Genomic DNA, 12,881 nt, shown 5'->3' with positions numbered 1-12,881 from the left:
TCTGACCGTCCTTCCTCAGAGACCAAGAACCAGCCCTTTATGCAATTCGTTGCTATGTCCCATCCAACATACAGCTCAACGTCTGGGTCAGGCGTTAAAGAAACACATCTGGCACCTGCCATGGCATCACCTTGACTGCAAGTGAAGACCAAGGTGTCCATCCTGGTGCAGAAAGCTCAGACAGCTATGCTCGACTCAAATGTTTTAAAGCCCTCCCCAGCCGTCACAGTCCTCTTAGTGTGGCCCAGTGTCACCTTCATTAACATCTACGTAGACATCAACAAAAGAAATATCCACCGTGATGAATAGCAATAGAAGCTGGAAAGCGCATTAGAAGTGGCCAAGCAGAAAGTGGAAAATAATGTATGACTCAAAACCAAAGAGGTCCGAGACTGACTGGGAACAAGAATAACCGCCTCGTCACTATCTGAGGGCAGTTTTTACATATCCTAGATGGAGTGATGTCAGACTTCGGTACAACAATGTAGTTTGAAGCTGCAGAGCTAGGCTTTTTATTTGCAGTAGAACAAGAGCCAAGCTGTGCATCACTGGGACCACCTCTGATAGACCACTTCTGGGATACAGGAAAAACGTGTTCTTTTCTGTTCCTGCAGTTCCACTGAGATAGGATACAAATACAGTGCCCTGGTCTTGGCCCCCTCTTGCCTATGCCGGGTCTGGTGGCTCACTGGACTAATGCATCCACTGCAGGGGCCTGGGTTCGACCTCATGGTCACAGGTTCAAGTCCCGGCAGGTCCACTCAGCCTTTCGTCGATCTGAGGTCGATAAAATGAGCTCCATTGAGTTGGGAAACAATAAACGTCTGTTATTCAGCGCCAAGATACCCGTTGGGGTGAACGTGCGCTTTACAAATACACGTTATGTGCAGTGGCAATGCCAAAGTCTGTGTTGGCAGCATCAGACTGTCCAATACACCTTAGACCCAGTGTATATCCTGTCCCAGCCTCCAGACAAGGAATTGGAGAACCAGCGAGCATGGGTAGGGAACTTGGCAACACTTTAAAGAAAATGCTGCAGTTCTGCTTGCTAGTTAAAGTAGGTCCTATGTGTACCAGGTGACAAGCAGAGAGTGAAGCAGCTCTGGGAGAGGATAGGTTGGCCTATATCTACATATCTGAATCGTCAGGCATGCAATAAAGGTATCCCTGGGCATTCAGATACAGGCTTTGACACATGTACCATGAGGATTGGCAGAGCAGACACTCTCCGATCCCATGTCATGAAATGTTGTGAAGTGTTTAAAAATAAGCATCCCCACCCAAGCGCACCATATCCCAGAGTGAGGCATATAATAAACCGCCTTTTGGCCTGCCTCAAACGATAATGCTAGTTGTACCTGCTACTCCTGATCAATATCCACCCCCAGTCTCCCCCAGTCTTGCCATTTAGAGGGGCTGGTCTGGTGCATGGCATGATGGGCTCTCACTAGTTATCGGTCATCTGTCTCAAAACACTTTGAAGCGACCTGTGGGTTGTAACAACACTATATAGACAATCATGAAGTAAATTTCCGAGTTCATCCCTTTCATGTGGTTGTTTTTCTTGTAATTAATATTAAAGGCTAAAATAATAATTGCATTTGACTCTTAAATGTGAAAGCCTCTAGATGTATAGCAATATGACGTTAATATGATGTATATCCACATTGTCCATCTATTTTCAGAGGTATCCTCCATTCTTCCACTGTAGATTCATTCTTTTTTTTTTTTTCTTTTTTTTTTTTTGAAAAACCTTTATTGACGTTTCAATCACTTACACGTATGGGCCTACAACCCCCCGGGGCCGGCCGCTAAGCAATCAGAACAATAAAAGCACATGTAAACACAGGCGGCACTTCGGAGAGCAAAGTCTACAATACAGTATAGTCCGGCCAATGAGCCGCTCAGGTAGGACACCAGGAGAGAAAGGGTTTTTCATTTTATAATAAAACAAAACAGTAGGATCAGGTGCCAAACAGTTTCCCAACAGCGATAAGGGGCAAGGATAAGAGACGCAAGCAGCAAGCAGCAATACATTGAATCAATGGCGCAGACACGGGAAAGTACGGATGGGGGAAAATATCAAAGATAGTTGCGCCTACAGGTCCCCGTACCTAAAGCCCAGCGAACCCCCCGGAAACTGTGGCACACATTAAGAGCAAGCGATTCACAATAAGAGAGGTGTACCGCGCTGATCCCAGAAAAACAAGCAAAAAGAAACAGAGAAGAAAAAGGAGGCCATGGAAAAAGAGATAAAGACTAAAGAGTCCCCTCCCCCATCCCCCCACCCTGCACCTCTGCGAATGAGTATGGCCCCACCCCCCAGCAGTGTGCCTGTCGCCCTGGAACTAGACCCGAAATATAGAAGAGACAGAGAAAAAAGGAGTAAGAAAGAGCCCCCCCAGACGGGGGGGCGGAGGGAATGTAATAAACTGGAGGAGGGCCTTCAAAACATACCCCCGGCTTCTCCCTCCCGCACGGTGAAGTCTCCCCACAGCAAACAATTAGCAGCACCAAGTTGATCATATCAAAAAAGGAGGGGGGAGTGGGGAGCATTATGCACCAACTATGCGACTAACCATGAGAGCACGCAACCATGAGTCCGCCTGTCTACTAGGTGACCACTCCCGAAGGATCAGCCTCAGCCTTGACCGCTCTTTGCGATTCTGCCCATGCCTGCCCCTCGACCCAGCACCATGTCCGATGTCCCAAAGTACAGGAGTGTCCAAAAACAGTCGGGAAGCGACGCACACAGGTGGGGTGGAAGTCTCTGAGCATCAGCACGGACCGCTTCATGGGGGGGCGTCTTTTCTAGTGCCGCCCCAGGATCTGCACTGCACACAAGGTCCAGACAGGCTGAAGCAGTCAAATGAGACACACGTTGCTGGAATCGTCCCTGGGCCGCCGGAGATTGCGCACGGGACAAGGCCACCATCTTCCGCTCAGGTCCAATACCTCCGGAGCAGATCAAGCCCACAGTTAGCCGACCACACGGTAGCATACTGTCCGGAGTGTCCGGCTGTACACTAATCGCGGGGGGGCCGCAACATCTTCCTCCTGTGTGCAGTGTGGAAAGCCACTGTGTACTTGTGGACCAGCATGCCGCCACTGTCCCAACGCTGACACCACACCATCTAGCTTCCTCCCCAGGACCCCGGCGCCATGAGCCAAGGAGTAATGAAGGGCACCAAGGGCCTCCAGGAGGTCGCCGTACCCCAGAGCAGCTCTCTCCGATCGCTCTGCCACACTCCTGACCGTCACACACCCCCAGTCCCGCTGCGTCCCAGCGGACAGGATGGTAGGCTGCATAGTGACAAAATGGCCGCTGGGATGGCCCGACTCGTATTGGGGCCAGGACCCCGGGACCAACGCCTCAAGGTCCACGTCGCTGAAGACAGGGATCCTGGGGGAGGAACAGATTCAACCGTTGCGCGGTCACGGGCAATAGTCGTCTCCGCCACGGACCAGCTCCCGCAAAAAGCCGGGAGCAGCCCGCAAGGATCAGGCCGAACCAGGGACGGCGTCCGGGCAGCTCACCGTCAAAGGCAGGGGCAAACACCACAGAATCCGAGAATTGCACACCCGGGCATGTCCTCGGTCCGCAGCGCTCAGCAGGGGGGGAGCGACCACAGCAAAATGCAGGCCGAGGGGAGCACCACTCCGGCGGACCGACTCCACCCAGTCACCACAGGCCGCTGTTGTTAAACTGCCGCCCGGCCAAGCGTCCACTCGAGGTCCCGGCTTCGGGACCGCACGGGCCGCAAAGTTCAATCGCTGATTTCTCCGGCGGTACTGCAGTCAGAAACCTCAGGGTCACACGATCGGTTGCCACTTTCGTTTACGAACACGATCTCGTAGCGCAGAATAAGGATCTCATGCAGGATATCCGTGCGGGATGCGGAGGTTCACGGAGCCGGGAATCTACGCTGCCGTCCCGGTCGCCATCTTGGCTCCTCCCTGTAGATTCATTCTTGGCCTTTCTTAGTAACTAGCCTGGGGCATCCAGTGTAGTTTTAGGAGTACTGCATCTATGGTAGATTTTTGGGATCATACGAACCATACAAGGTAAACCTCATTTAGCCCTCTGGAAAACCCCTCAGGACAAGTCAATACATATTGCATAACCTTCACACCTGTCCTGATGGTACTACTTTATAGTAACAACATACCACTACTAATGTTGTGATGGGTGACCCGTACTCTACATTTACCGATGTAACCCCAAGTTCTTCTGCTGAGGTTATCATCCGGTCAGTTCTGTATCAGAGTGATTACTTGATTTCTAATTTGGTGGCAGAAATGGGCTTTTGTTTACCTGGTTCCTCTTCTGGCTTATGAGGAAAACAATTCCCAAACAGTGATCATCAGTTATCATACTGGTATCTGGTTATCACAAAGCAGTACCATCCTGACTCGCATAAATGTACAGATTACAGGCTTATCCTGAGGGATGTTTCCATTGACTCACTCAAGTAAGGTGTTATTCCAGTCCTGTCCATTTTGCGCACCTGTTTGTATTGTATCAGAGAAGTGTATCACTCGCTCAGTGTTATGAGTGCCACAAACTACAAAATACGTAAATGAATTTCACTTTAATTCATTGTATGTATGAGTTCTAAAAATCTGGCATGAAGTCAGTCGTTCTGGGACGGAGTTGGGCACCCATGTTCTAATAGATGAGAAAACAATTTCCCCTAGGTTGTGTTTAGGTTTCATAAGTATCAAAACACATTATTGAACATGGGCCTGCTTAACAGGATGAAAGCACATGTTGTCAGTATCTGATTGATTGTGGTTGAAACTCATACAGATTCTATTTTGACAGTAAATTGTCAATTTTACAATTATTTCAATATGGTTTGTTGGCACTATCTGATTGTAGCGGATACTCATACAAATTCTATTGTGGCAGGAAGTTTCCCATTATCCAAGCACTTCAATATGGTTTACTCTTGTTTCTGAAACTATCTTCAAGAGGAGGAAGGCAATTTGAATTTTGGGGTCAGAGGGGTTCACAGTGGTTAAAGTATAATCTCCTTGTAAAAAGCACATTGGTTAGGCGCCATTCAGAAGATTCTCATGTGGCATTCTCTGTTGATCAATACTTTGGTGTGAAAGTCGAAAGTGCTTAGTAATTCTGTTTAACTTTTAGGGAAGAAATGCAAGATTTTCTAGACTGCATTGATGTAAGCCTTGAGGAGTTACAAGTTTTGTTGTCCAAGACCAAGTACAGCCTTGATCCTGAACTCATTGACAGTGTAAGTCTTTTTGAATGTTATGATCTATTTATGGAAAATATTAAATATAACTGTCCTAGGCAGTATTATGGCCAGTATCAAAATGATTCATGCTCTTAACATTGGTAGCACCTTGCAAAGAAGTGAGGGCTACGACACCCATCCCCCAAAACAAATGTTCTCTTCATCAATAGTCATAAGGCCTGAATTAGTTACTAGATTAGCAAAAGGTGACTAACCGTTTACAAACATTTTTAAAAGGTTAAAGAAAGGAAATTAAGAACAATGTCAGTAGGTAGGCTTCCATGGACGTCATTCGCCAGGGGTCTCAGCTGGATGGGTTCCCTTTCATATATGTATATATAAAAAATGCCATTGTGGCACTGTATCCCTACATATACATAAAAAAATGCTACCATGAACGATCGCACAACATAAGGTAGTTACACCAATAATCATCACAATAATATTATAAGTTCAATTATGTTTTTTAAAAAGTTTGTCACTTTAACGATAACGCTGAAAATGGGTGAGTGCTGCAAGATATTGATTTAGCAATTTCCATGATTTTGTAATGCCCATCTATCTGTACGATGCGCCGAATTTTTAGTGCGCTCTTTTGATTGAAAGATTATTCCTCTCTCCTGTCTGTTTTTACTTTTCCCCTTAAGTTTTACATATTCAGAAGAGGGACCAATATAATTAAAATGTATGTTAATAACAAAAGACTGTTGCTTATCACATTACCCTGACGAAGACCTCAGACCTGTATAGGCTCTTGGAATGGTTGAAACATGTTGGTAATTTGGACTTCTAAGTCTAGTGATCCACTGTAAATCACTATAAGACCCCTACTCTTTTAAGTATCCTTTTAAACATAACGGGAGTACTCGTTGAATAAAGGATTGTCTTGAGAATACCACTAGATATATTTTATATTGAAAACTATCCCCCCAAAAAACAGGACCATGAGTAATTGTCCTGAATTCTGATTTATAGAACTCCCAGGGACAGACTAGCTTCTCTTGGTCGAGTCTTGGTAGTATCATCTTACCCAGGTGTGAGAGGTCATCAAATGATGAAGCTTGCCTCAATAAGTTGAGGGTGCGACGACTTCTCAAAAATCTTTTGATGGGAAGGGAGGCTGCCCTCTCTCTCTGTTGACCTTCTCTTCTATTTCTATTCTTTTTTTCTTTTTTCCCTACAATTTCTGTCTTCTCTTTGATGGTTGTTTTCGTAACTTTTTCTGAAGTATAGATTGTTTCTCCATGCTGCAATATGATGTTGTTCCTTATGGGGTGGGTACACCGCCCCAGACATAGGGGGTTTTAGTCGCTTAGTCTTTATTGCATATTCAGTCAAGTTGCTGTATTGTTCTTGTTCTACTGGGTGTTCAAACTCTGTATGGGCAGCTTTATTTTGACCCCCCTCATGAGCCCTTCTCAGACTCTGTCTCTGCTGCCTTTTTACCTGTTTTCCGGGAGGACTCTGCATCACGCCCTATTTTACCTCACTAGACTTGTTGGAGAAGGGGCTGTTTTGACGAATGGATGCATGCCCCTCTGGTATAATCTTCACCCTATTTTGTGCTGATCCTCTACTGTTATCACTGCAGTGATATGTACGTATGCTTTGCTTGACTTCAATAAACAGAATTTCAAACAAAATAGGCCCTTTCAGCAATGAGATAGAACATCTAGACTGTATAGAGGTCCAACATTGGTTATGTTAATTAATGACTCATTCCAACCAGTGTCTTATGTGCAAATTAGAGTATTTTTGTTTCTAATTTTTTCGTGATTTCTCTCTTCTCGTTCACAGTTGCACATGAGCACTCTCTTTTCACGTTTCTCCTGACAACCTACTACTGTCAAAATGACTTATTGAATATGAAATATTTATATAGGTTCTATAAAACAAAGATTTTTCTTTCGAAAAATAAATAAATCTTTTGATGCCCTACCATTAGAATAAGTCAAAGAAATAGATGAAATTTGATTAGAGTACCCTCAAGTACTTTTTCGTGTGTTATATTTCCTGGAGGATATACTTGAGGATGAAACCTCCCACTAACCCTCTTTAGAGATTTACTACTTCCTATGATGTCTAAGGATGCATGCTGCCACTTCTGGCATTTTGGTGTATCCATGTCCATGCTGCACTTAATGTGAAAATGAAAGCTGGCACTGTGCCTTTAAGGGCCTTAACTTTCCTTCTGTGGCCCATCATACCCACAGATAATAGTTTTATTTCTTTCTACAGAACCAAAAGGGAAACACGCCATAATTGTTTTTGTCCAGTGAGGTAGGCGGTGGTGTAAGGAGGGGGGATAGGGAGTGGAGGTGTATGTGTGTGTACACATATATAAATACACACACCGCTACAGAAAAGAAAATAGCTGTATCGGAAAATACCCAAATTTAATCTATTTTTTTTTAAATTGTTTTCCAATTGTGGCAATACATATATGATAAAGTGATTAGAAGTATTTTTCACAAACCTTTCTTCTTAAAATGGAAAAACGAAGGATATGAAGGCCCATTGCAAAACGTAGACTAAGCAGCAAAAGCGTTAAACTGACACCGTATCTTTAAGGGTTGGCCCTTGCTCTCGTGTCCCATCATAAACCAGAGGTGATAGTTAGGTCAGTATATTTTTTCTGGTCAGCAGGATCATGGAGCACTGAGCTCAGCTTTTTCTGGCTTTATTTTTCAAAATCCTTTCTGAAAGCTTTTTTAAACAGATGTCCTTTGGCACTATGGTGATATTCCATAAATTGTTTTTTAACTGTTCCTGTCAAATAATCCCTCACTTTTTCTGAAGTGTCCTAACTGTAGTACGACAAAAAGCCCAGCCAGACCCTCACAACATGTGTATGGTATGCCTTCTTGCAGACCATCATCCAGAGGATTGCACATTCTGCAGGAAGATGTCTTGGCGCACCCTGAAAGACCGAGAATAAGAATGCTGGTGCTTCAGGACAGGCATCAAGACCCCGCGTCAGGATGGGTGAGGAGATCACCTGCCACCTACCTCTGGACACACTTCCTTTTTTTTTTTTTTTTATAATTTTTTATTTTGCTTTCAACATTGCACATTTATATTCATTAATACATATTTCCCCCGATAGAGGTATCATACACAACATTGAGACTTATCCAAGAAGTTTAAATTTAAATAATCATATCATAATTTGACTTAATCAAGAGAAGAAAGCTAACGAACAAAACCCCCTCGGTCTTCTACTCTCTACCCTATCCCATCCCTCGACCATGCTAATGGCTTCCATATTCTTAAGCCTAGGGCTCTCCCGATTCTTCCCTTCCTGGCATATATAGGTTTTTCTAAATTAAATGTGGAAAATAAATTTGCCAACCATGTTTGCATGGGGGGGGGGGGATTCATCTAACCATGCCCTAGCTAGAGTTAATCTATACACCGCCATAGACATAAATAAAAATTCTTTGTCTAACTCGATATTTCCAATTCCCAATAAAATCAGCAAGGGGTTTAAAGATACCTGTAACCCTAATGCCAGGGCAAAAAAAACTCTCAATATCCCTTATTAGCGTGTATAGTTGAGGACAGGTAGCAAACATGTGAATAATATCTGCTTCTGATGAGCTACAGCGAGGGCAGGTAGTCCCACTAGTACCACCCCATTTAGCAATTCTATCTGGGGTATGATATAATGAAAATAATGTTTTATAATTCTGCGATTGCAGGGAGGCCGAGCACAGTATAGTACATCCCAGTTCCAGCGACTCCTGGAAATCATCTATTCCTCCTTGAAGTTTCTCCACCCACTTATGTTTATGTTTATCTAGATCATCCACTTTAGTTTTAACTAGAATAGCATACGCTGATCTAATCGTATGTTCCCCGCCAGAAATTAAAATCTCCAGAAAATCATTGGTTTGATACCCTGCTGAGCCGCCCTGCTTTTTACCCAGAAAACTCCTAATCTGTAAATACTTGAAGTCCCTATTACTTAAATCAAATGCGCTTACAAGTGTACTGAACTGCACTATTCCCCTTAAATCTCTTAAATCCCCAAGTTTCTTAATTCCCTTTTGGTCCCATACAGCCATGACTGAGTCCGAGAAAATTTCAGAGGGAAAGGATCTATTGTTGTACAGTCTGACATATCTATGAAATCTTCCCATCCCCATTTTTTTCAAAAAAGCATTCCATACTTTAATAGCCGCATCTAAAGTTTTGAATAGTTTTCTTCTGAGACCAGCAAAATCTGTATGTTCTAATAGACGATTTTCTGTCTCCTGACCCAATAAAATTGCACATACATCCGTCGATGAAGAGTTAACTTTCTGTAGAATCCCCCCTCCTCCGATTAAACCCTGCATATATTGCAGGGCAGATGCCAAATAATATAATCTAAAATCGGGAGCACCCCATCCTCCTCTTTCTCTAAGTAGAGACATGAATCTATACGCTCTACGTGTTTTTCCATGTGCCCATATGAACCTATTAAGTATACCCTCCAACATGTTGAACCATTTAGATTCAAAGAATAAAGGAATTGCTCTGAATAAGTAGAGAAATTTTGGCAAGATTGTCATTTTCACCACATTAAGGACTCCGACTAAGGAGAGATGTAAATTATTCCCTCTATCTAAGTCTAGTTTTACTTTAGCCATGACAGGGGTCATATTTGCCTCAACAATAGTATCGATGTTAGCTGCAATTACAATACCCAAATAAGTGGCTGACATAACCACCCTAGGGTCCGTGCAGACGGTGTGTTTATTCTTGACTATCATGGTCTTTGATTTATTTAAGCTATAACCCGACAAATGCCCAAACTTGGTGGCTTCTCGTTCCACCTCCATTATAGCCATAGCAGGGTCGGGTGTTAGTATAGCCACGTCATCAGCGTATGCTAGAATTTTAACTGTTCTACCATTCAAGACCATTGGGGGGATTCCACCATTTCTCTCCAGGTGTCGTAATAATGGTTCAAGAAATAAAGCAAAGAGAAGTGGGGAAGAGGGACAACCCTGTCTTGTCCCCCTACAGATCTTAACAACATCTGAATACCCTCTATTCACTCTAACTCTGGCTGTGGGTCCTTTATATAGAGCTTGTATAGCTATTATGTAGTCTTCCCCTATACCACACCATCTCAGGACTGCCCAAAGGTATTCCCAGGCGACCCTATCGAAGGCTTTTTCTGCATCTAAAAACAATGCTGCGATAGGGTCGCCCAGGGTTCCTGCGGCATCAAACATTGTAATAACTGTCCTCACATGTTGGGTGGTTCCCTTGCCTGGGATAAATCCGTGTTGTGACTGGCTTACAAGCTGCTCTATGTTCCGCGCAAGCCTTGTCGCGAGAATTTTAGAGTAAATTTTAACGTCAGAGTTCATGAGGGTAATCGGTCTATATGAGGCAGGGAAAATAGGAGATTTCCCTTTTTTTGGAATAGCAACAATATCCGCCCCCCCAAGACTCCGGGGGGGTACCTCCTTGCTGTGTATAGAGCATTATATGAATCATCTCGACAAGCAGGATATCCTGAAAAATTTTATAAAATTCCACTGGGATTTGATCCGGCCCAGCAGCTTTCCCCGAGGGGAGACTCTCCAGTGCCCCTCTTATCTCTTCTAATTGTAAAGGGGCGTCTAGCATCTCTCTATCCTCTGACAAGAGAGCAGAGGCAGAGATGTCAGTAAGATATCTTTCTATATCGGTTGGGTCCCTTATGTCTCCTAAAGAGTTCAAGTCGGTATAGAACTTGTGAAACACTTCTCTAATAAAATCTGAGTCAGTACCCAGATTTCCCTGAGAGTCTTGTATCTCCTTAATGTCAGCCTTTGCTGCCCGTTGTCTGGTTCTAACAGCCAAAATATGCCCGACCCTCTCACTAAGCTCGTAAGTATCCCGTTTATGTACAAGATATTTTTCAGTGGCTTTTGCAATAATGCCCTCACTAGCATCCCCTTTGAGAGTAACCAGGCTGAGTATATAAGGGTCGAGTGGTATTCCCTGCGTTATGGCTATAGCTAAATTTTCTTCTGCTACATATAGCTTGAGCCTTATATCTTCCAAACGTCTTTTTTCCCTTTTCCGCCTTGCCATTACAAAACTCATCGTTTCCCCCCGAACCCCGGCCTTAAAGCAATCCCAAACTGAGCCAGGGGACGCCGTATCTCTATTATCTTCCCAATAATTTGTTATCCAGTTCTTCATATGTTTCTGATATGACTCATCTTTTAATAAGCTACGCTCAAAAGTCCACTGTGTTTTTATAGTATTTATCTGAGTGATGTTTAAGGTTAAAACAAGCGGATTATGGTCAGATATAATCATAGGTTGTTTCTCTATTTTTGAATTACAAATTAAAGAGTTGGAAATCAAGAAATAATCCAATCTGACTAATACTTTATGTGGTGAGGAATGAAATGTACTTCATCCATGGATCCCCTAAAGAGTTGTGCTGGGTCATGGCGGCAAGGGCTCTATGTGATTTTTTTCTTTCTCCCTAAGTACCTCCCACTAGGTTCTATAAAGGAGCTTCTCGGGTCATGGATATTGAAGTCCCCACAGCATACAATAGGTTCTGGCCACTGTGGCATTTCCATATCCATATACTGCCAAACATCCGGGTCATCTTCAGTAGACCCATATATAGTGACTAATGTGAACCGTGTCCCTTTGAAACATAGATCAGCCATGACCCATCTTCCCCATTGATCCTCCTTTTTCCTATGAACCACAAGATCCCTAAGTCTTCCTAATATTGCTACCCCCCTGGTTCTAGTGTTTTGTCTACTTGCTGCAATTACATCAAATCCCAGTTGTTCCAGCAGATATAACTGTGATGCTTCCATATGCGTCTCCTGGAGGCATACTAAATCTAACTGTAAGAATCTCAACAGCCCTGCTACCTTCGCTCTTTTCCTATAGTCATTAAGCCCACATACGTTAATCGAAGCTATTTTACAGGGCATTGAGAGGTATCAAAAAATTCTTACTCCGAGTCGGCCAAACAGTGGGAGTATAACAGTCTACGTTCTTCTGGGATAGTCTACACCATCTGACTTGTACGTACCATGTCCTCCATCCGAAAGGCAATGAAATATTGTGCTTTATCCTATTCTGAAAGTACCAAAATTTTAGCCCTTGTGATAAGTACCCCCACCCCCACCCCCAGCCCTCCCCTCCCCCCCCCCTCCCATCCACCCCCCCCCCCTCTGGACACACTTCCCATGCTACAGACTACCCTAGCGGTAGATATAAAGAGTACCAAAAATCATGAGAAAAAATTGTTCCCTGTCTGTCGAGATCTATGACGTTGAAGACTGATACTGCGGTGCCTTACTCACTGTCAAAAAGAGGATGTTCACAGACGACATTGAGGCAAGAGCCTCGATGAAGGAGGACTCTATTGACTTCAAGAAAATCACCATCAATGACACAAAAAAAGCTATCCAAGCCTCTGTTTCTCCTTCATGCAGACACACATCAGACTGCCTTTGCCGCCTAGAAAGACCAGTGCCACATTTCTCAGATTCTGAGTACATATTCAAAGGAAGGTTATTCCAGTAGTAAGTTTGTGTACTATTTCTTTCCGAAGGGAATATGAATCTTGAGGTTTTTCGTCATCTGTACTTAACCAGCGTC

General features: G+C 43.8%; 1 protein-coding gene across 2 annotated transcripts in view; it reads left to right on the top strand.

The window, feature by feature from the left end:
• Positions 1–12,881, top strand: part of LOC146829602 (heat shock factor protein 3-like) — a 370,027-nt gene that overhangs the window by 278,962 nt on the left and 78,184 nt on the right. For both annotated transcript variants that reach the window (XM_085608309.1, XM_085608307.1), the window contains exon 10: positions 5,153–5,258. In XM_085608309.1, the coding sequence (XP_085464435.1) occupies positions 5,153–5,258 (106 nt within the window). The remainder of the gene's footprint in view (positions 1–5,152; positions 5,259–12,881) is intronic.

The sequence above is a fragment of the Triturus cristatus genome, chromosome 5_2 (genome assembly GCF_964204655.1).
Source record: "Triturus cristatus chromosome 5_2, aTriCri1.1, whole genome shotgun sequence".
Lineage (NCBI taxonomy): Eukaryota > Metazoa > Chordata > Amphibia > Caudata > Salamandridae > Triturus > Triturus cristatus.
Note: the sequence above shows the minus strand (reverse complement) of the source record. Positions and strands in the feature narration are given on the sequence as shown.